Source organism: Microtus oregoni, unplaced genomic scaffold (assembly GCF_018167655.1).
Source record: "Microtus oregoni isolate MIOR12 unplaced genomic scaffold, Mior012 000005F_ref0000423, whole genome shotgun sequence".
NCBI lineage: Eukaryota > Metazoa > Chordata > Mammalia > Rodentia > Cricetidae > Microtus > Microtus oregoni.
The window spans coordinates 32,036,471-32,061,192 of NW_024543064.1; the positions used below are offsets into that span (position 1 = coordinate 32,036,471).

A 24,722-nucleotide genomic window follows, 5' to 3' on the forward strand; every position below is an offset into this window, starting at 1 on the left:
CAATGGCAGGGAGTAGGGGGTTGGAATGGGATAATAGGAAAATTCTTAAAACCCGGATAGTAGCATGCCATTAATAGCAGTAGATTCGTCCCTGGAACTCGGACATCAAGGTTGCCTGGTTTCTGATTTAGGCCTGGTCTCACATGGCAGTTTCTCACATGGAAGCTTAGTGTCCACCCAGCTTCCCTTTATCAAATACAAGGTACCCCTTCCTATCTCTTCTGTTAGTCTGGGGTCCCGCCTTCCGGGATAAGGGGTGCTCTTCGTTTGTGCCCAGTTACCAGAACGTGATTCTGGTACCAGAGCTGGCATGGTATGGCCTGTCACTTCATGTATGCCACTCAGTCTCGTTGGAATATATAAACCAGGAATTTTACACTCATATGAAGTTTTACCATGGGAGGTAAAAATATATCCACATTTCACAAAATGGAAACAGACTGCCGGAGACAGTGGCATGTCCAAGATAATAGAGGGCATAATGCCATGACCACGGACTGAATCTGCTGCCCAGTGCTTATAAATATGGTTAAAACAAGAAAGACCGGGCTGACAAGATAGGTCAATGGGTAAAGTTATGTGCTCCCAAGTTGAGACCTGAGTTTGGCCCCCAGGACCCACAAGTTGGAAGGAGAAAGCTGATTCCTGTAAGCTGCCTTCTAACCTCATTTGTACCATAGCACATGTACATACACACACACACACAGAGTAAGTACATGTAATTTAATCTAGATTGTAGGTGACTTCTCAGACGATTCCCTTGCATTTACGGAGCACCTTATAGAGTTTGCACAGCACTTGTGTGTCGTATGCCATTCCTCCCCTCCTCTCTCTCCCTCCGTTTTCCTTCCTCTGCTCCCTCCCTCTTCTCTTCTTGAACTGTGTGGCCAGGCTTACCCTAATTTAAGACGTGTAGCCCAGCATATGCACACGCCTTTAATACCAGGATGTGAGAGGCAGAGGCAGGTAGATCTCTGGGTTTAACTCATATAGAGTTCCAGGACAACCAGAGCTACATAGTGAGGCCCTGTCTCAAGAAACAAAAAGGAAAAAAAATCAAGAAACCTTAGACATGTAATTTGGCATAAACAGAAATAGAAGCCTGCTGCCGTAGTGCCTGCAGGACTGAAGTCGACACCAGGGGGCGCAAGAGATCATAAACGCCTAACACCTCTAATGAGAAAAGACATCTTCAGCCAGATGTGGTGGCGCACACCTTCAATTCCAGCACTTGGGGGGGGGGGGGGAGGGCAGAGGCGTGTGGATCTTCGAGTTTGAGGCCAGTCTGATCTACATAGAGTTCCAGGACAGCCAGGGCTATGTAGAGAGACCCTATCCCTTCAAAGCATTGGAAGACTGCCCCCACCTCACCCCATAGTGTAGCTGGGCTGGTTATTGAAGGCACTTCCCAGTATGAATGCAAACTGGAACTCAGAAGAAAATGACGCAGGAAGAATTTGAGGATATCAGCAGAGAGGAGCCTTAAGGAGCCAAACAAATACCCTTAAATAGAAAATTATAATAATTGAAAAATACACGTGGGTCCTGAACAGTTTAGGGGCCAAACGACCCTTCATAGGGGTTGCATATCAGATAGCCTGCATATCAAATATTTATATTATGATCGTAACAGTATCAAAATTACAGTTATGAAGCAACAATGAAATAATTTTATGTTGGGGGTCACCACAACATGAGAAACTGTATCAAAGGGCTGCAGCACTCGGAAGCTGAGAACCACTGCATAGAGGACTTCAGTAACAGACTTGAGTAAGCAGAAGAATCTGCGTGGGCCAGAGGGACGGCTCAATGAGTAAAGTACTTCGCTGCACACATCTGACGTCTGAGCCTCATCCCCTGCTCCACTGTAAAGGAGAGAACCTAGCCTCGAAAGATATTCTCTGCAGCTGGGGAGAGGCTTGGTGGTTAAGAGAGTTTACTGCCCTTGCAAAAGATCTCGGTTCAGTTCCCAAGTCAGGTAGCTCACAACCACCAGCTCCAGGGGATTCCAAAAGACTCTGGCCTCTATGGGTACCTGCACACATGGTACACACAAACTCAGGTAGGTGCATACATATGTTTAAAAATGATATTACGTCTGGGCATAGCGTCCCTTGCCTTTAATCCCAGCACTGGGGAGGCAATTCTCCGCAGTTCTCCTGAGAATTCAAGGCCAGCCTGATCTACAGATTGCATACCAGGACAGCTAGAGGTGAGATCCCATCTAAAAAACAAACAAACAAAAAACCCCAGAAAGAAAGCTGTTCCCTTACAGATATGTGCCACATTCCCTATTTTTTTAAAAAAATTAGATTTTAATATGTTCTTTTTTAGAAAAAACCAATTTTTTATTATGTGTGCACAAGGCAGGGGGTGGCGGGGTGCATGTGCCACGGTGTCCACACATGGAAGCTGGAAGAAAACCTTGCAGGATCGGTTCTTGCCTTCCTCCTTTACATGGACTCCGGGGATCAGGCTCAGGTTGTCAGGCTTTTGAGGTAAGAGCCTCTCCCCACCAAGCACCCAGCAAGAGCCTTTCCCCATTGAGCACCCAGCTAGAGCCTCTTCCCACTGAACACCCAGCAAGTGCCTTTCCCCACTGAGCACCCAGCAAGTGCCTCTCCCCACTCAGCACCCAGCAAGTGCCTTTACCCACTGAGCTCCTGAGCAGCCCAGATGATATTAAAAGAAGAGTCTGCAAATTCAGAGTCCAGTTTGCCAGATCATAGGAACAAAAATGAAGAGCAGGGCGGGTAGGCGTGTTCTGTAACGCCGGCACTAGAGCGGCTAGAAGCGAGCTGTTACCAGAGGCTACAGACAAGCCTGAGCTATATCTTGAGTTTCAGGCCAGCCTTGGCTACCTAGTAAAACCTTGTCTTGAGAAAAGTAAAAGCGATAGAATCCGAAGGGACTTACAGGACGCCATCAAGTAGGCTGATGCATTATGGGAGTTTCATGAAGAGGAAAATGGAGGCGGGAGGGACAGAAGGCATATTTCAAGAAATACTGACAAAAACCTCCCAAATCTGAGGATAGAAATGAATGACCATGCCTAAGAGACTCAGAGAATTCTAACTGAGGTGAGCCAAAGACACCCATTCTAAGAAATATAGTCCAAACGTCATAAAGAAAATTGAGAGAAAGGCAAATTATTACACACAAGGGATCTCCCGAAATATCATGAAGAAATTTCTCAGCAGAAATCCGGCTGGCAAGAAGACAGTGCAATGGCATACTCAAAATGATGACAGGAAAAAGAGAAAATACAGGCAAACAAAAGTGTCCTTCAGAAAGTGGGGGAGGGGTGAAGACTTCCAAGCTCAAAACTGAGGGAGTTCATCACTAAACCTGATCTACAAGAAATGCTTCCTGGGGGCTGGAGAGATGGCTCAGTAGTTAAGAGCATTGCCTGCTCTTCCAAAGGTCCTGAGTTCAGTTCCCATCAACCACATGGTGGCTCACAACCATCTGTAAAGAGGTCTGGCGCCCTCTTCTGGCCTTCAAGCATACAGACAGAATATTGTATACATAATAAATAAATAAATTATACATAATAAATAAATATTTTAAAAAAATGCTTCCTGATTTGCTGATTGGCAATCCCAGCACTCAGTAGGTGTTCTCAGGAAAGGCCACCCTGGGCTTCCACAAAAACAACAGGCCAGGGCGGCATTGCGCCTTTACAGCTGGCACTCGGAGGCACAAGCAGGTGGAGCTCTGTGAGGTCGAGGCCCCAAGGGCTACATAAGGAAACCCTGTCTCAAAAGCAAAACAAAGACAAGAAAAAGAAAACTGAAGGAAATTCTTGCGTTCAAGTTCAGACAGACAACACAGGACAACAACACAAAGCATGGGAGAGGGGTTGTGATTTAGTTTAGTGGTCTCCAAAATCCTAGGTCCAGTACACAGGAATGGGAAAAAAAACATAAAATATAAATATCACTGGTGATTTCATAATTATAGACAGATATAGATTAATATAGTGCTAGGGATTGAATTCGGGGCCTCTCACATGATAGGAGAGCACTCCTTGGCCCTATGAATTATTAATTCTGGGATAGAATTTATTTAAGTTTTTTTTCTTTTTGAGACAGCATCTCATGTAGCCCAGACTAGCCTCAAACTCACTATGTAGCTGAAGAGTACCTTAAATATCTGATCCTCTTACCTCTACCTCCTGAGTTGCTGGGATTACTGGCATACGCCACTCTGACTGGTTTATGTGGTTCTAGAGGTCAAACCCAGGGCTCGTGCATGTCAGTTAAACACCCTACCAACCCAAGTCCTGTGTGGAATTAATTATATATATATACATTTATATGTACACATACACATTTATATATATACACACATACATTATATATGTATATATATATATGGTATACACACATATGGTATGGTAGTGTATGCCTGTAATTCTAGCCCTTGGGGCAGGCAGAAAGACCACTCATAAATTCAAGACTAGCCTCCGCTACATAGCAAGACCCTGACTCACAGGAAAACTGTGGAAAGATTTTAGTAGTCTCCACTCTGTCCTGAAAAGGAAAGCCTGAACAAATGGAACAACTAGCAGTTCTTTTTGTTTGTTTGTTTGTTTTTTGTGACAGGGTTTCTCTGTGGTTTTGGAGCCTGTCCTGGAACTAGCTCTGTAGACCAGGCTGGTCTCGAACTCACAGAGATCCGCCTGCCTCTGCCTCCCAAGTGCTGGGATTAAAGGCGTGCGCCACCACCGCCCGGCTCCAACTAGCAGTTCTTAAATCCATTAGAGACTAGTATCACAGGCCAAGCCATCACCTCTAGAGTGGAGACAGATGGCTGGATAGAGTTATACAGGAGCTCATACTATGGGAACCAGTGCCAGAGCAGGAAAACCTGGACTCTAGTGTGGATAATCTGACAGCGAGAAGCTGTTGGGATAGTCCATGTGTTGGAAGGCTCCACACAGCTCTGACTTTAACCTCCGGGGACTTTACTAGGTTGTTATATAACTATTGGGGGATAGTGTCTTTTAGATAGGAGGAGGGAAAAGAGACCCTTTAAAAATATACCAGAACTTCCCAGGTAATTCCAGCCCTCGGGAGGCAGAGGCAGGAGAATCTCTGTGAATTCAAGGCCTGCCTGGTCTTGAATATTTACTTAATTTATTACTAAAAATTATTTACTAGAAAGAAAAAATAAAGTCCTGTATTTACAGGTGACAATATTGTGTTTATACAAAGCCAGAAAGAAAGATGTGGCTGCAGAATTGGCTCAGTGGTTAAGAACACTAGCTGTTCTTCTAGAGAACTAGCGGTTGGTTTCTAGCAGAGTCACCTTCTGGCCTCTGAGGGCACAGACACAAACATAATGCATAGACATACATTCAGAAAAAAACTCATGGGGCTGGAGAGATGGCTCAGAGGTCAAGAGCATCGCCTGCTCTTCCAAAGGTCCTGAGTTCAATTCCCAGCAACCACCTGGTGGCTCACAACCATCTGTAATGGGGGTCTGGTGCCCTCTTCTGGCCTGCGGGTATACACACAGACAGAATATTATATTGTATACATACTAAATAAATATTTAAAAAAAAACTCATGCACATAAAAATAAAAAATAGAAATTCAAAAATCTAAAAAGAGAGAGAAGAAAGCCAGATTGCCTCCAACAACTAAGAAATTATAGCAATATTATAGGATGCAAAATTAACATAAAAGTTGACCACTTTCCTAAATACCAGCATTGAATGAGTAGAATTTTGAGATTAAGTATGTGTAGGTGTGCTCTTTCTCTCTCACATACACACACACACACACACACACACACACACAAATATAAAAATTAGTCACCAGGGAGTGGCAGTATTTGAAAACGTTAAAAGGATTGGGAGGTGTGGTCTTATTGGAGGAAGTGTGTCACTATGAGTAGGCTTTTTTTTTTTTTTTTGGTTTTGTTCTTTTGTTTTGTGTTTTTTAAGACAGGGTTTCTCTGTTGCTTTGGAGCCTGTCCTGGAACTAGCTCTTGCAGACCAGCCTGGTCTCGAACTCACAGAGATCCTCCTGCTTCTGCCTCCCAAGTGCTGGGATTAAAGGCGTGCGCCACCACCACCCAGCTAGCTTTGAGGTTTCAAAAGGCCACGCCCAGGCTCAGAGTCTCTCTGCCTATGGATCAGGATGTAGAACTCTCAGCCATTTCTTCAGCTCTATGTTTGTCTGTGTGCCGCTCTGCTCCCCACCATGATGACAATGTACTAAACCTCCAAACTGTGAGCCAGCCCCCAATTAAATGCTTTCTTTTATGAGTTGCCTTGGTCATGGTGTCTCTTCACAGTAATAGAACAGTGCCTAAGACAGTATCATTTACATTAGCATCCCTAAAAGTGGTAATAGGTGGAAAATATAACAATGTGTGGTACAGGATGTACATGAGAAAAGTTATAAGAGTGATGAAAGAATTAAACACATAGATATTGCACATTTTGTTCAACTGACCTAAGTGCTGGGGGAACCGAACACCAGCCCTCTGGAAGAGCAACAGTGCATTTAACCACTGAGCTATCTCTCCAGCTCATTTAAAAACTGATTAATTACATGCAGGACATCTCTAGAGGCCAACCCCAGAGAAGGTAGGACACGTGATGAATGCCCCACTGACAACTTTGGGTATCCCAAATGTATTTATGGACCCAGTGACCTGGAGACATGGTTTTGGTTTGTCTGTTTGAGACAGGGTCTCACGCAACCAAGTGACCTGGCCTTGAACTCCTGATCTCCTGCTAGGGACTTGGTTTTAATAATAATACAAGAACACGAGAAAAGCTGGGGAGCTGGGCTTATGTTGGGTGGAGATTTGTAACTGACCTCAATATATTGTATGCTTACCATGAAAGTGAACTTCAAAACAGTCTTCTGCTTCCATGGGCTTGTATTTAATGCTGTTGGTCTGGGGCTCTGTACCACAGCTTGGAATGTTCGGGTCCGGCAAGCTGACTCCTTGGGTAAAAGTGCTTACTATGCAAACCTGATGACATGACACATGATGAGGACTGACTTGTGATAGTTCTCTGACCTCCACACATGCTCCCATGGTCTCTCCCTTGGACGTACGCAGTAAAGAAGTAGATACAGGAAATCCTTCCACGAGAACGTTTGCAGTAAAGCATTTTAAGTTTATTCACGTGAAGGAAGTAGTTTTACTTTTAAGGTTAAGGTTAAAGGTTAATGCTAGGAGTCGCCACAAAAGCAATAAAAATTCCATTCCGGGGCTGGGCAGATGACTCGGTGAGCCGAGCGCTTCTGCACAAAGTGAGCACTTGAGTTTGAATGTCCAGAACCCACAAAAAGCAGGGTGTGGCAGTGCACATCTGCAGTGCTCTTTGGTAAGAGGTGGGTGGGGTGGGGGTGGGGCTTCTAGGGTCAAGCCGGTCTTGTCTGCAGAGGCTAACAACAAAGAGACCCCTCTCTTGTTCAAACGAGGTGGAGCTGAAGACTGACAACCAGGGCTGTCCCCTGACCTCCACACACAAACCAGAGCATGCATGTCCCCGCACCCCAAATTCCATTTACCAAAACAGGAAAACACAACCTAAAGGCTGATTAGTTCCAATGAAAAGCAGGACAAACAAAAAATGGTTTTCCAGATGAAAATAGAAACGCAGTAAACTTATCAGAAGACAAAGGGTTTTCAGATCAGCTAAGGGAGCACATGCCCAAATATAGCTTGTTTACAAGAAGTTTACTAAACCGTAAGGGCACAGCGCGGTAGTCGGCTACCGCCGCTAAAACACATCCAGACATTAGCTGAGAGAAAAGATGTGTGTGGGCTGGCTGCGTTTGGAGGCTCCAGCCCACGATCAGTCGGACCCTCCGCTTGGGTGTGTGGGGCACATCATGCAGGTACACACACATTTCTTGCATTATGAACCAGGGGTCCAAAGGAAGAGGCCTGGGGGTGGCTTGCCAACTCCGGAGGGCTCCATCTCATCTCATCTCATCTCAACAGCGCCACCTTGGGGACCAAGCTTGAATGTGCACTTTGGAGAACTGTCAAGATCCAAACTGTGGAACCTTTAATCCCAGCACTCAAGAGGCAGAGGCAGGTGGATTTCTGAGTTCAAGGCCATCTTGGTCTACAAAGGGAATTCCGGGATACTCAGGGCTACACAGAGAAACCCTGTCTGGGAGGAAAAACGATCCAAGCTGTACATAGAGAAGTTGAAACTAAAAGGATTTACAAAGATGTGCTCAGTCATCACGAAGCCAAAGGAGGTTAGTGCACAGCTTTGTCAAGATCAGAAAAGGGACTCTAAAGGAAAAGGTAGTGCTAGATACAAAGGGTACGGAAGGGCTGGAGAGACGGCTCTGTGGCCAAGAGACCTTGCGGCTCATGCAGTAGACACTAGGTGGATTCCTAGCATTCATGTGGACAGCTCACAGCAACTCCTGCTCCAGGGCCCCTGGCACCTTCTTCTGGCCTCCGTAGGCACCTACACACGCAGGTCCAGGCACACATATGTACACATAAATATAATAAAGATGAATCTTTTTAAAAGGGCTGTATAATGAATTGCCGGCCATCAGAACATAATTGTAAAATGATTGCATCCTATAAAACCTTTTAATGCATTTTATTTTTATTTATGTATATGTGTATGTCTATGTGTGTGGGCCACATGTGTGTGGGCCACATGTGTGTGGGTGCTAGGGGAGGCCAGAAAAGGGCACTGGAGTCGGGTGGTAGAGCTGCACACCTTTAATCCTAGCCCTTGGGAGGCAGAGGAAGGCGCACCTCTGTGAGTTCGAGGCCAGCCTGGTATACAGAGTGAGTTCCAGACAGCTAGGATTGTTACACAGAGAAACCCTGTCTCAAAAAAAATCAAAAAAAAAAGGAAGGATGAGAGAGAGAGAGAGAGAGAGAGAGAGAGAAGAGGAGAGGAGAGGAGAGGAGAGGAGAGGAGAGGAGAGAGAGACAGAGAGAGAGAAGGGTCCTGGAACTGTACTTACAGATGGTTGTGTGAGCCACTATATGGATGCTGAGAATTGAATGTGGGTCCTCTGGAAGAGTAGTCAGTGCTCTTATTTTCTGAGCTATCTCTCCAGCTCCCCTAATAAAGCCTCAAAGGCTTGGCATGGCCATGTCACTTCTGCAGGAGTTCTGAGAATCCGTGTCTTCCCCACATGCTCTGCCTTCCTAGGCTGGCAGTCAGGCCTGCTCTGACCAGGGCTTTCTCCATCCATCCTGGTCCCAGAGCGAAGGTGAGGATAACACTCCTAACCAACTCATGATGAACATAGAACTCACACAAGAAAGAAATCCATGATGGATCTTGACAGCTTTGCTGAGATACAGTTGACATTCAATGAACACTACACACTTAAGTGTACAACTTGCTAGAGTTTGGAATAGGTTTGAGCAAGAACCTTGGAACATAGATGAAAGGGCCTCAGTAGGTTTTTTAAGGAACAATTGTATAAACTACCTTCTTTTAAAACAAATTTTTATTACACTTAATTTTTTTTATTTATGGGAGGTGCATGTACCAGTATGTATATATGGAGGTCAGAGGACAACTTGTAAAATTTAGTTCTCTCCTTTCACCACGAGGGTCCCAGGGACCCAATTCAGGTGGCCAGGCTTGCTGTAAGCACCTTTAATCACTGAGCCATAACTTATCTTAAGAGGTTCAAGAATACGCCCCAAAGCCCCAAATAATCAGTAAAAATATTATGTTGAAAAAAGAAAGAAGGAGGAACTGGAGAGATGGCTCAGAGGTTAAGAGCACTGCCTGCTCTTCCAAAGGTCCTGAGTTCAATTCCCAGCAACCACGTGGTGGCTCACAACCATCTGTAATGGGGTCTGGTGCCCTCTTCTGGCCTGCAGGCATACACACAGACAGAATAATTGTATACATAATAAATAAATAAATATTAAAAAAAAAAGAAAGAAGGAAAGAAAGAACACACACAAAAGCTGGCCCTGTAGGTTCATGCTTGTAATCCCAGCACTTTGGAGGCTCAAGCAGGAAGTTTGTCTGAGCTACATAGCAAGTTCCAGGGCAGCCTGGGCCATAGAGTAAGACCCTGTTACAAACCAAACAGGTAGGCGAGGTTGCTCGCTGGTAAGGGTACCTGTGCCCAAGGCTGACAACCTGAGCTCAACACTGGGATCCACATGGTGAAAGAAGAGAAGCAACTCGTGTCATGTTGTCCTCTCACTTCCACACACATGCTACAGTGTGCACATCACACGCACTTACACACAGAGAGGATAAATACATAGAAAATTAAAACACAAACCAGTATTCACTAATTATAATACAAGTTCCATATACATATATATGTATGTATTCATGTATGCATATATGTATGTATATGTTAGATAAGCTTGCAAACTTGCCAGCTGATTACAGAAGGATGTAATTTGAATCCAGGAGGAAGATACGGAGTAGAAGTCCCATGTTGTCTTGGTGACTTTGCAAAGGGCTCACTGTATCTACCGTGACTCGGTCATGTTCCTTACCAGTTCCTGACGGCTCAGGCAGAGCGTTGGCTTCAAGTGGAGAAGCAGTGTGCTTGTACTTCTGCATTTCTGGCGAGTTCTCCTTCCAAGCAGACTGCATAACCGGGGGCCCTAAGTTCCCCGAAGATTTCCTCGAATAACTGCCTTTGATAATATCATAGATAGATAGGGCTGCAGCTGTCTGCTTGCAGGCAGTGCCTGCACAGTGCAGAATCAGCTTTACACCAAGACTATGTTTTCTCTTCCTCTGTGGGATGATCGTAGGGAAATCCCCACAAGGCCCTAGGTGCAGGGAGAGCGAATGCAGAGGGGCAGGCATGAAGGGCCTTGGTCATTGGGCCATTTCATGTAACTTACCTGTGTCTGCAGGGCCTGCCTCTCTTAGTCACATACTTCTATCTGATGACGGGGTGTGCACACACCTAACTTTACGACCTTATAGGACAGATAACCATAACACCTGGACATTGATAAGCTGTGTGGGTCACAGAGTAACTTCGTGGTAATGGTCAAGCTTTCAGTTTCTACAGAAGTTAGAACGGAGAGTGTAGTTATCTGTGGATGATGGCAGGAACTTGCTTCAAAGTCCTAAAGGCTACAGTGCAGCTATTGGTCCCTGCCAGGGACTCTGACAGCACCTTCCCTGAGCTTGACCTCCATGGGACTGTCGACTCAGTGGCCCACATGGCAGAACAACATGCCTGAAGGATGAACCTGTCTTAAACCTTCTCTAGTTCTGAGTCCCACCCCAAACTAGCAGCTTTTGGAGGGGGAGGCTCTGTTAAATGAGCTGGAGGGGCTCAATGAGAAATACGTATCTGCCAATATCCAAAGAAGCTGGGTAGATGGTGTTCCTGTTTCTTGGTTGTAAGAGAGCCCAGATCCAGGAGCTAACCCTTCATCTGAGGATGGGCTATCTCAGTGTGCCCCACACTTTCTGCATCTGAGGGTGGGCTATCTCAGTGTGCCTCACACTTTCTGAATCTGAGGGTGGGCTATCTCAGTGTGCCCCACACTTTCTGCATCTGAGGGTGGGCTATCTCAGTGTGCCCCACACCTCTGCACCTTTAGAAATTTCCCCCAATTTTTGTTTGTTTGATTGACTTTTTTCTTTTCTTTTTTTTTTTCATTTTTCAAGACAAGGTTTCTCTGTGGAACAGACCTGGCCATCCTGGAAATCGATTTGTAGACCAGGCTGTCCTCGAACTCACTGAGATCCACCTACCTCTGCCTTCCATGTGCTGAGTTTAAAGGTGTACATCACCACCTACTGGTTAATTTACCCAAATTTTAATTGTAATTTTTGAGCTTTTGCTGCTGTATCTTACATAAGTCTAAAGTGGCTGATGCTTCTTCATCATTAAAGTTCAGGGACTTATTATCGGTGTTGTGGACCAGTGTGAGAGAAAGGTAAGGAAGATCCCAGAAAACTAAAATAAGATATAGGACTCAAGAGCCCATAGACTCCTGAGACTGGGTGGTGAAAATGTGTTGCTGGCCTTTCTGGTTAAATGGAAGCTGCATTGGTTGGTAGAGAAAAGGGCATTTTCCAGAGTAAAGGATACATACTAAGTAGGAGGAGATGTGTAAGTTTCTCAAACAGTGAAACCATATCTATAATAAAGATACCTTCGGCGTTACCATTTGGTTAAGTGCGTCGCAATCTACCTTAAGTCTCCACGATCCACTTGTGTTCTACACAGACCAGATAGGAACACTGAAGGCAGGTGTAGAGGGAATCGGCACCCTTGCATTTTTCAAGTCTTTGATGGTGACATTAATCTCTGCCCTATATCAAAAGCAGCATTGCTTTAGATTTCCTGGTGTTCTAGGTACCAGAATCTTTTCTAATTAAGGAAAAGAGTGATGCGGATACTGCGGAACTCAGTTCCCTCTTGTTCTGACTCATTGTGTTTGCAGCAGGAACAGGTTGGTCAGGAGGCCACACCGCAAACTTAGCTTTTAAAGAAACCAAAAGGAGGTGTCCATACAATGAATTTGAGCCACCATCACCAGCCCCACCCTGAGGTCTCTGGAGGAGGTCTGTGCTGACTGGATTAGAGATGCAAAAGAAAAAAAAATCTAAGAGAAAAAGAACAAGTTTAAAAGTCCCCAGACACTGATAATCACTACAAGAAAGACCTTCAAGGGTTCGACAGCAGGTGTTTCCAAAGGAGAGCCCACACGAGGCTCACCGACCTGCGCAGTCCTTCTGGGGTAGTCAAACAGATCGCTTCTAGCAATGCTGAGCCAGGAGTGGAGGCTGACGTCACTATTGCAGACGTCCAAATTAGCTATTTTAATAAGTTGACTAATGGGTTGTGAGAGGGAGGAGGAGAGAGAGAACACGAAGGATTAATGCTCTGAACGAAAGAGGCCACGTCACCACTGACCTCCTGGGTTGGGAGTAACTGAGGGACACTAGAGCAGCGCTTTAGCCAGGGTGTAGTCTCCCTTCTGCTGCTGTGATTGCCCGCCACAAGCAAGGCAACCTCTAAGAGAAAGCGTCTAGTTGGGCTTCCAGTTCCGGAGGGTTAGCGTTTACAATGGCAGATCAAAGATATGGAAGCAGAGCCGGGCGGTGGTGGCGCACGCCTTTAATCCCAGCACTCGGGAGGCAGAGGCAGGCGGATCTCTGTGAGTTCGAGACCAGCCTGGTCTATAAGAGCTAGTTCCAGGACAGGCCCCAAAACCACAGAGAAACCCTGTCTTGAAAAACCAAAAAAAAAAAAAAAAAAGATATGGAAGCAGGTACCTAGCAGCGGAGAGCATACATCTTGAACCTTAAGCAGGAGCCAGAAAGAGCGCAAAGTGGGGTGCCCTTCTTTTGAAACCTCAAAGCCCGCACCCTGTGACACACCTCTTTGGTGGTGTGGCTACCACCAAATAACTACCCTAAAAGTAACCCTTCACCTACTCTCCCATTAATAGCTCTTACCTGTTCTGTACCTCACCCATGCTCCTGTAAAGCTACACCCACGCTCCTGTAAGCCATAACCCACCACCCATGCTCCTGTAAAGCTACACCCACGCTCCTGTAAGCCATAACCCACCACCCATGCTCCTGTGAGGAACTCCACTTTAACTCATTTCCTCACAAAGTTAGACTCCTTTTTAGGGACTGTCGTTGTCTGTCATAGGCACCCTTCATGGGCTGGAGATACGGCTGTTCAGATCTCTCCAGGGAAAGTTAGTATCACACATGGGACACCAAGAGGACATGACAGACCCAAAGATGAGATTGGGAGAAGCAATTGCACTGGAGGAAGGGGAGACTGAGTAGTCAATGATTCCTCTCCAGTGAAACCTTTAACGCTGAGGGACTGAACCCAGGAGTCATCATGCAGACAGGGCTCATCAAAGCGCAGTACAGGAAACTGATAACCAGGGGTCATGTAGTTTCAGAACTGCTTTGAATTGGAAAGACTTTTAACTGAGAAATGAGAGAGCCTCCCACATCCTGGTCTATGAGTGTGGGACACGAGAGCAGGTAGGAGCAGTCTGAGTGCTGTGGAAGGGGAGAGACTGAGCCATCTAACTACCCATCCTTCTTTGAGACATTGGGTATAGGCTGTGAGGCAATAGGAGAGAAATCTGGAGGGCTGACTCTTATGAGCCCTTAGGGACCCTTGATCATCACCAGCTTAGATCCCCATGAAGATCAGGGATGGGGAGACAAGAAAGGAAGGACAGGCTCTATTGAGGACACTGGGGATTTGAGAGGTGGTGGTTGGTCCTCAGGTAACCTGCCCAGTAAGGATAGATTCATAGCAGGGTTAAAAGAGAAGCTGATCATCTGGCATTAACCCCAGCACTCAGGTGGCAGATGCAGGTCACTGTGAGTTCCAGACTAGTCACTGTCTCAAAACAACAACAACAACAACAACAACAACAACAACAACAACAACAACAAGTTGACTGGTGATGCAGCAGAAACTTTGGGACTGTCAGGGGCTTTAGTAGCTTTGTTTATTTCAATCAATGTGTTGTAGCCCCAGGAATATCAACCTTTTTTTCCTTCCTCCTGCTGTATCCAGGCATCTGGGAGGCACCTGGTAAATGAAAGGAGTGAAACTAGAATTCTGATTTCCATGACAGGAAGCTGTTGGCATCTGGTACCTATGGAGGGTTGTTTTATAGGATGCCATCAGAGCTGGAGATGACCATAGGAATAAAGAAATAGGATGGGATTGTAGCTCATAGCTCAGTTGGCAGACAGCTTTCCTTGCGTGCACAAGGCCCTGGGTTCAGTTCCCAGCACACTGTGCGGCAGGTGTGGTGATGCAGGTCTGCGATCCACATTCTTGGGAGGCAGGGATAGGAGGATCACAACTTCAAGGCTACATAATTAGTTTGAGATCAGTTTGGACTACATAAGATGTGTCTCAAAAAGAAGAAAAAATGTAAACCGAGACTGCTCGTTCGTTTCCTGGCCGCCCAGACCTGAATTAGAAACTTTGTTAATTTTTTTTTAAAGATTTATTTATTTATTAAGTATACAACATTCTGCTTCCATGTATGCCCACACGCCAGAAGAGGGTGCCAGATCTCATTACAGATGGTTGTCAGCCACCATGTGGTTGCCGGGAATTGAACTCAGGACCTTTGGAAGAGCAGACAATGCTCTTAACCTCTGAGCCATCTCTCCAGCCCCAGAAACTTTGTTAATTACAACACTGCTTGGCTAATAACTTAGGCGTATTTCTAGCTAGCTCTTATATCTTAAATTAATCCATTTCTATTAATCTGTGTATTGCCACAAGGCCATGGCTTACCAATAAGGTCCTTCGGCAGCTACATGGCGTCTCTTTTACTCTCTCTATATATCTCTTCCAGTCTGGTTATATTCTGACCTGCCTTAGGCAAAAATAACTTTATTCATTAACCAATAAAATCAACACATATACAGAGGGACATCCCACATTCAAAAAAAAAATAGAAGAGGAGAGTCCTAGAAATTTAAGTTTACATAAACCAAGTATACAATCATCTTACCCAGCTATGAACCCTGTGAGCTACAATCACAGTTGGCATGGCAATCTCTCCCTTCTGGTGCAACAGTAGCATGGATATTATGGGAGTAACCAACAACTCTCTGATTTGATTCAAAGCCCACTTTACAAGACAGAACTCATGTTTGAGATTTGATACTGTTAGCTAAGCCAAAACCCATGTCTGGCTAAGTCACAGGCCCTAGGGGAGAGCCTGTTGCTGTGATTCTGCTAACTGGACATATTAACAAATTATTCCCTAAATCCTTATCTTTATGTTCAGAGATTAGTACATTTCTTAGCCCTCATCAGAAAAGCCTCTTTTTGCAGCAGATGGAGATTACCAGAGGCCCACAACTGGTATATATACCTATATAAAGAGACTGTAGAATATTTAGTCCTAAATGAGAAATCTGTGTCACACTCCTTTCGCTAAGGCTCAAGGAATCATTGTCAAAGAAGTGGATAATAAGAGCCAGAAGTTGTGGGCATCTTCAGTCAAACGTTGTTTGCTGAGGTGACAGGACTCTCATGCACATGAGCGCAGGCAGCAGTGAGTGCTTGCACAAGACCTGTACAACATCTGAAATCCCAGCACAGAGAGTGGGGAGCTCACGAAGCTCCGCCTCTCTCTGCAGAACTGTGGCAATGAGTGGCTGCTGTGGGAGGGAGAATTGATTTTCTTTGGGGAGGGATGCAGCCCCTGAAACGGCTATCCGTGTTTTAGCAGAAGACCCCACATCCGTGCGCATACAGGTAGCACTAAATGGAGTAGGTTAAAAAAAGAGAACTGGGGGTTCATGCTAAAGAGATGGCTCAGCAGTTGAGAACTCTGGCTGCTCTTCCACACTTAGATTCCAAGCACACACATAACAGCTCACAACTGTCTGCAACAGGGGATGCAGCGCCCTCTTCTGGCTTCCACAGGCACTAGGCACACACATATTGCATAGACATACATGCAGGCAAAATGCTCATATACACAAGATTTTAAATAGTTTAAATTTATTTGTTTGTTTATTTATTTAGACAGAGTTTCTCTGTAGCTTTGGAGCCTGTCCTGGAAACTAGCTTTTGTAGACCAGGCTGGCCTCAAACTCACAGAGATCTGCCTGCCTCTGCCTCCCGAGGGCTGGGATTAAAGACGTGTTTATTTATTTTTGAGACAGGGTTTCTCTGTGTAGCCTTGGCTGTCCTGGAACTCATTAGGTAGACAAGCTGGCCTTGAACTCACAGAGATGCTCCTGCCTCTACCTCCTGAGTGTTAGATGTAAAGGCCACCATGCCTGGCTAGTTTAAATTTAAAAACACAATGAGCTGGGCATAGTGGTGCATGTCTTTAATCCCAGCACTAGAGAGGCAGAAGCAGGCCGATCTCTATAAATTCAAGGCCGGCCTGGTCTAGATAGTGAATTCCAGGCCACGTTCCCATAGTGAGATCCTGTCTCCAAAAACAAAACAAAACCCCAAAACTAAAACAAACAAACAAACAAACAAACAAAAAAGGAAAAAAAAATCAGTGAGTACACATGAAGATGGGAAGAAAATGGGGTGGGAGAGAAGGCAGGGGCTGGCAAATTTGATGAAAACAGGGGCTGGAGAGATGGCTCAGCGGTTAAGAGCATTGCCTGCTCTTCCAAAGGTCCTGAGTTCAATTCCCAGCAACCACATGGTAGCTCACAACCATCTGCAATGAGGTCTGGTGCCCTCTTCTGACCTTCAGGCATACACACAGAAAGAATATTGTATACATAATAAATAAATAAATATTTAAAAAGTATGAATTAGAAAAATTTTTGATGAAAACACATTTTATACATGTATAAAATTCTTATTTTAGCCGGGCAGTGGTGGCGCACGCCTTTAATCCCAGCACTTGGGAGGCAGAGGTAGGCGGATCTCTGTGAGTTCGAGACCAGCCTGGTCTACAAGAGCTAGTTCCAGGACAGGCTCCAAAACCACAGAGAAGCCCTGTCTCGAAAAACAAAAAAAAAAAAAAAAAAAAAAAAAAAAAATTCTTGTTTTAAAACCTCTTTGGGGGAGAAGTATTGCTTTCTGGAAAATGAAATGGGTGAGGAGAGTATGACCCCAGCTGACCCCTGCCTTACACTTAGCCCACTGTTTTGTTTTTTTTTTTGACACAGGGTTTCTCTGGGTTCCAAGCCTGGAACTCACTTTGGAGACCAGGCTGGCCTGGAACTCACCGAGATCCGCCTGTCTCTGCCTCTCAAGTGCTGGGATTAAAGGCGTGTGCCACCTCTGCCAGCATACTCACCGCCATCGGCAAGCTTATTCCATTTTACTATGACAACAGCTGAGGACGCTGGAAATCAGAGGAGGGAGGAGCCTTGTCCACGAGGACTCGGCTAAGTGGCAGACGGTCTAGAGTTAGCTGCTTGGGACTTCGTTTCTAAGGCAGGTGCAGCCAAGGGAGGATGTGTGACGGAGTGTGTGTTTGATTACGTAATGCCTCAGAGAGAGGGACAGTTAATTTGGTCTCCCGTGACCACGCCACGTTATACAGGCAGATGTGGACTGCTGTTTTCTGAAGAGAGCAGCCATTACCAGCGGGGCGACAGGCATGTATCACAGCACCTGGCACATTCGGAGCTGCTCGGATGACGCACAATCAGCCCTGGGGTTTGGAACTGTTGGAAGGCCAGGTCTTCAGACCCTTGCCTGAGGTTCCAGCCACTCTTTCTTGAACCCTCCCCCAAACTCTGCCCCAGTTACACAGTCTTGAGAAGACTCTGGAGTTTCTAGAATGTGAAAGGTTAATAAATGAAGTAGGGACTCCATTTGTGAAGCTGCGGGTAGCTCATAACGCATGCTGTGGGGAGACTCCTCAGTGGTGTGACTGTTTAGGGGGACACCTATGTACCTGGAAGTACGGCTATTAAATTCACTGGTTCTCAAAGCTAGGCTTGAAGGGCACCCTTGTTCTTTCGTTGGTTCCCTATCTGGGGAGCATAAATGTTTGTTCATGTCTCCCCAGGAAAAGTTCACTTAACAACAGAACAAAAGCAGACCAGGAGAAAAAAGGATTGTGAATACATACGTGTTAGATTGAAACAGTTACTGGGAGGAGCTTTCTAGGGAGCACTGAGTTGTCAGCCTGGCTGGACCATAGGGCGTTTAGCACACTGTGTGGGCTCTAAGAATCAGAATTTGGTTAAAAATTTTGGACTGTATCATGCCACAGCATGGGGGTATTAAGCCGTATGATAATATGGTAGATGTTGCTTTAGTGAAATCACTTTGAGTGGGTGGAACAAGGTGACCAAATGGACCTGTCCTCTCCAAAGCCATTCATTCTCTAAACAAGAGAGGCAGAAGTTAAAATCAGCCCTGGCTTAAATGTTGACCCACCAGTCACCAGTAGGCAGCACTGTGCCAATGAGTGACTCGGCCAGGCCTGGGGTTTCCTCCGGAGAATGGCGGCCTGGGGAATGGGAATCAGGAGTAGTGGGGAGGGAATCTGTGTGAAGTGTACCCCAGAGATGGAGAGGGGAAAGGGGGTGTGGTAGCCAAAGGCTTGGTCTCTGGAGGTTAGGGGCGTGGAGAGTATTGGTGAAAAGACCATCACGAAGAACCTTGAATTTTCACACTAAGAAAGACGGAAATAAGATGTGCCCACTGCTACAACTGAATCAACTCTGATATGGGGCTAATCAGCTACTTTCTGATTGAAACTGAGGCCTGTTCTACAGGAAGAGAACTCATGTCTGGTTCTGTAACCCCTTTCAAAGCCCATGACTGGAAATGTCACAGGCTCTCTGGGAAGCTACAGCTGTTTTGTTAAATAGATATGGCATGGTCATCAATTTGCCTTCTGGTAATTAATTTATCCCATGGATTACTGCCGCTGCTAGTTTCTGTAAGGGAAGCGTCATGCAGCAGGCAGAAGTCACTGCAGACTCTTCAAGTCTTAAAGTAAACACTGCCTAAGTTGTCCCGCCATAAGTGGGACATCCATATTGCTCCATTCAAAGCTCAGCGTCACCAAGGAAGAGAGGGTAGAAAGGACAAGGGAACAGAAAGATGTGGAGAGTTCTGGGAGTCTGATTTCTGGACGGGATACTGACTGTTGCTCTGGAACTCACAGCAGCTGTGATTGATGACGTGCATAAGACTGGGCCATTAACATCCTCAGGGAGGGAGGAGGGACTCCGCCCATCTCTGAGGACTTAGAGGCATTTAATGGTTGATGAGGGATGGATTGGTATTTTCTTTAAGGTGTAGTCACTGGCAAGGTGCCCGTGCTCCCGTAAACAAGCTCTCTCTCACGGATGCTCCTGCAAGCAACCCTAGTGAAAAGTCACGGGTAGGGAGGAGAAAGGGACGGGGAGGAGGAGGAAAGACCAGCAGGATGGTTCCGCAGGGAGAAGTGCTTGTCACTCAAGCCGGAGTTCACACACACACACACACACACACACACGCACACACAGAGGCACACACACAGAGGCACGCACACGTGCGTTCCTATCACCACTGCTGCCAATAATTCAATAAAATTCTTAAGATTAAAAAAATGAAATTAGAGAGGGTCTAGTTGGGTAGAGGCAAGAGCTCGGCAAAAGAGATATATAGATAACAGTGTAATAAAGGTGAATATGATCAAATATATTACATGCATAAAATGCCATACTGCCCCCCATGATGTGTAATAATGCAATAAAAAGAAAGATGGGCATTATACTGAGGGAAAGGGGGGGACCCAGGAAAAGTTTATAAAAAGACACAACTAAATTTTAGAAGCATCATTACCATGAGGAGAACAGAGACCGAAAGGAGAGAGGAGTGAGGGGGCTGTTGCCTGATTGGGGAGAGGAGAAGCGGAGCCGTACTACCAGCAGTTGAATTGCCTGGGGCCTGGAGAGACAATCAGAATAGGAGGAGGGGCCATGAATATGCACTTTTGTCAAAAGACAATAGGCATTCTATCCCTATTAATGAATGTAATTTCTGAATCTGCTCTCCTGCTTAAAACTGCGTTAGAGAAATTCGGTTTGGGAAGCCGAGACTAAGTTCTTGTGCTCTCATCTGAAGTCTTGACCAGGATCTCTGTTGGAAACTTGAAGTCTAGGAATGGTTTAACTTTGGCCCTCTTTGCGCTGGCGGAAGGACCAAGGACCGTCGACCTCTGCAGTGGACCGACAGCACTATAATAAGGAAAATATAGGCTGCCGCCGAGTTCGGTTTCCAGGGAGACTGAGGCAGGATTGCAGATAAAGTGCGAAATTGTCTAGGCGCTGGTGAGAAGAGAAAGGCTCCAGGGAGCAATCCTGTCGGCTTCCTGTATCAGAAACCGAAGGCTTCACCTGATGCGAGACAGGTGTGTTCCTCCCTGGCTCGGAGCCCGCCTCCTCCGCTCTGATTGGTGAATACGTCACCTAACTCCGCCTCCCCTGCCCACCGTGAGCTGACTGCGTCCTTGCTGCGTGACCGGGAGGATGGAGTCCCCTCAGCTACTTCTCTGCGCCTGCGCGTCGCAGCGGTCTGCGACAGGGTAGACTATAGGGTGGGGAAGTCTGCTGAGTGTTTTTTTTTTTCAGTCCTGGACCCTGAACCGGGTGATGTCCGTTTTTCCCCGAACCTGGAGGTCTTCGGGCCTTAGGCCACCCACCTTGCCACGACTGACCTCTGATGAAGCTCTCCCCACACGTCCCTACTCTGTCTTGGCAGAGGTGGGTTCCCGGGCCTTGCAGTTGGCAAAAGGCTTGCTAACCGGTCATACTTCCTCACCTGACCTCAGCAGCTCAGGTTCGGCCCTTCTCAGCTTTGTTCCTCAATTGGGAAGGGGCTGGAGAAAGATGTTACATTTTCTCCATAGTTTCCTCTCCTCAACCCCCTTGTCATTCAGGCTGAGATTCTATTGCTGTCTGCATAGTCAGGAAGGACAATTCCCTCTAGGTTTTCTAACCTTTAGAGACAGGATACTCTTATTTCCTGAGTGCCTAGCCAGCAGTGGACTGGATGATGCTGAAAAGCCAGATAAAACCATTCAGGTGGGAGGTTACACTGCCACAGGAAAGTCCCTTCAAGGGCCTCTGAATTCAAGTGGGGGCGGGTCTCTGGGAAGGACCTGCCTGTTCAGTGCTACTCTGGACACCCCCTCAGGTGGCCTCTGGTTTCTGTAAATAAGAAAGCTGCCTTGGATACAAAGCACCATAACAACTCACTAGGGCAGTATAAATAGCTTATTTTGTTTGGGGGAAAGGAACAGGCTACAGGGAAGTAAACTAGGCTTGTTAAAGTGTCGGCTGTGAGATTGCATCCATTTGAAAGTTCTTGAAGCCTGCCAGAGGACACCTATCTTCACTTAAGGATGATTCTCAAGCCTGAGCATCAGGGCTAGCAGTTCTCAGTCTGAAAAGCACATGGTGAAAATGCTGACTGCCAGGACAAAGAACTTGGGTTTTCCTCTGGGTAAGAGGTCACACAGATTTTTAAGCAATCAAGGGCCGATGAACAGGTGTTTAGAACTGACAGGATCCTGAGCCGAGAAGTCCAAAGCCACCACACGGTTACCATGCTTTGCTTCTCTCTCACTGTCATCCAAACCTGCCTGCTCCCAACCCACAAGCATTCTGAGACCACATTTCTAAAAACCAGCCATTTATGTCTGCTTAGGTAAAGTTACAGGAGTATGGTGGTGTATTTACAAGTGGGTTTGTCCAGATAGACTATAACTTAGTGTCTGTATTTAATATTGACAACCAAAAAATATATAAATATCTTCCATCTATACACAGCAGGGCAGGAGTGTCCATGTCTTCAGCAGTGAGTTCTCAGCCTCCGAGGCCCTTCTCGTGGTGATGTCTGGCCCTCAGTGCACAAGAGACTAGAACCTGGCTAGCCCTTCCCCTCTCCTCCCTGCACTCCAGTGCTTCCAACTGGTCTTAGGCAAGGAAAGATTAATTGAGTGGTTGGGAAGGAAGAGTTAGGAATGGGCGAATCCTAAAATGGAGCCCGACCTCTATAATGGGGAGATCCGGGCCTGCGGAAGGGGGTGGCAGCTACCACCTCCTGGGGTAAAGCCTCATAGTTCATAGTTCGATTAGTGTGTCCTTGGTCATAGGTCCAGCCCTACAGCTTGGCGAAGAAGGCATTGTGTCTGGACAGGGCTTGGTCCCCACCCTCAGGCAATGAGCCATTCAAGGTGAAGACAAGGGTGTGAAGATAGGAGAGTGGCTGATAAAAAAAAAAGTAACAAAAATCAGTAATAAAAAAAATTATAAAACCTGTTGCTTATCTGAACAGATTTGAGCAACAGTCTTGCTTTCATTAAAATTCTGCAGCCATCCTGAATATTCTTCTGGACATCATTGCTGGCTGATGAAAGACGCCTAAGCCCGGCTCGCCTGAGATCTGTCAGTTTGGAAGAGGTCTCATCTAGCTGCCTGTGCTCCAGAGAGATCCGTGGGGCTGCTGGGAGCAGGCCGGGCTGGATGTGGGGCTCCTCACACTTGGGAGTCAGCCCCCAGAGGGTGGAACAGCTCTTCAGGTGTCTTGTCACTTTGGCTTGCGCCCCCCTGCCGGAAGCCGGAAGCAATCTCATCGAAGGTCCGGCCTTTGGTCTCAGGAACTTTGAAGTAGGTGAAGATGAAGAACAGCACCAGGAGCACCGTGAAGATGATGAAGACATAGGGGCCACACAGTTGCTGGAAAACAGACACGCCATCACCCTCTGTCCTAGCTAAAAGACTGCCTCTGAGACTGATCTGGAGAAGGGAATTGCTATTAGCCCCCCAGGGGTGCTATCAAAACTAAATGAGCCTGATCACACCTGACAGACTCCAGAAATGGCATGAAAACTAAGGGAAGGGCCTGGTCTGGGCAGGGTTTGGCCAGGTGATGTGGGCTCCCGACCGCTTGCCAGCATGCCTCTTGAATAACAAGGGTGAGTACTTCAAATAGCATGCAGTTGAGGAAAGGTAGACAAAGAAGATGTTCTCACCTCCACATACTGGAAGCACATGCCCACGATGAAATTTGAGGTCCAGTTAGAAAAGCCAGCCACAGCAATAGCAGCAGGACGGGGCCCCTGGCTAAACAGCTCAGCCACAATGAACCATGGGATGGGACCAGGGCCTACTTCAAAGAAGGCCACAAAGCCGAAGATGGCCACGATGCTCAGATAGGACATCCAGGGCAGCCGTTCCTGTGGAGAGAGATGGGGTGAGAGGTTAGACCAGGATATGACGACTTCTTAGAAGAGAAGCTGCAGAAATCTCTCAGTCTGGGCTGAAAGGTCCCCCAGATTGTTGCACAACCCAATGTAGTGGTCTGAATGAAAATGGTCTCCAGTTGGTGGAACTGTTTGGGAAGGATATGGCGTGGCCTTGTTGGAGGAGGTGTGTCACTGGGAGTGGGCTTTCAGGTTTCAAAACTAAAGCTATTCTCTCTGCTTCGTGTTTGAAGGGTAAGGATGTAAGTAAGCTCTCAGTAACCGCTGCAGTGCCATGCCTGCCTGCCTGCTAACATGTTTTCTGCCATGATGGTCATGGACTCTAGCCTTCTAAATTCATGAGCCCCCAAATGCAATGCCTTCTTCTTTAAGTTTCCTTGCATGGTGTCTCATTACAGCAATGAGAAAGCAACTGAGACACCCGGTAGCCTGTGCCAGGTCTCAGTCTCAAGGGTCTACTTTGTGCCTATCCTTTAGCGCTCCTGGACCATGCCTTGAACTTTTCCTCATTTGGGTTGGACAAAGGAGTGTGTGTGTGTGTGTGTGTATGCATGCCTGCATGGTACAGGTTGTCATAGTGATTAGCGACAGGCTAGGGACCTGCCGACCTAAGGTCAATTCTTAGCTTCATTCCTTATCCAACATGGGGCCTTAGTTGGAGTAAAACGGCTGAACATCTCCAATCTGAAAAACCAGGAGTGCAAAATGCTTCCAAATCTGAAGCTTTTTGAATGCTGGTAACATGACATCAGAAGTGGAAAATTCCACACCTGACCATGTCAGTCATAAAAAAAAAAAAAAAACAAAAAACAAAAATAAGCCATTCAAATTTACCATCAGCATATGGATGGTACATATGAAACATAAATGAATTTTGTTTAGGCCTCAGTTCTAGTCTGAAAGTAACCTGTTGTGCATATGTAGATAGATATTCACATATCTGAAACCCAGGCATATCTGGTCTGAGCACTTCAGGAAAGGGATGCTCAAGCTACATATAACTGAAGAATGGAGACGGGTGTGTTTGGGTACCTCTGTGCCACAAA

At 46.2% G+C, this 24,722-nt stretch overlaps 1 protein-coding gene across 1 annotated transcript in view; it reads right to left on the minus strand.

Annotated features, from left to right (window-relative positions):
* Window positions 1-22,086: 22,086 nt before the first annotated feature.
* Slc2a1 (solute carrier family 2 member 1) overlaps window positions 22,087-24,722 on the minus strand; it is a 28,595-nt gene continuing 25,959 nt past the window's right edge. Inside the window, exons 9-10 of the mRNA XM_041651808.1 lie at window positions 23,446-23,649; window positions 22,087-23,149 (exon numbers count right to left, since the gene is read on the minus strand). Of these exons, the coding sequence (XP_041507742.1) occupies window positions 22,949-23,149; window positions 23,446-23,649 (405 nt within the window). The 3' untranslated portion in view covers window positions 22,087-22,948. The remainder of the gene's footprint in view (window positions 23,150-23,445; window positions 23,650-24,722) is intronic.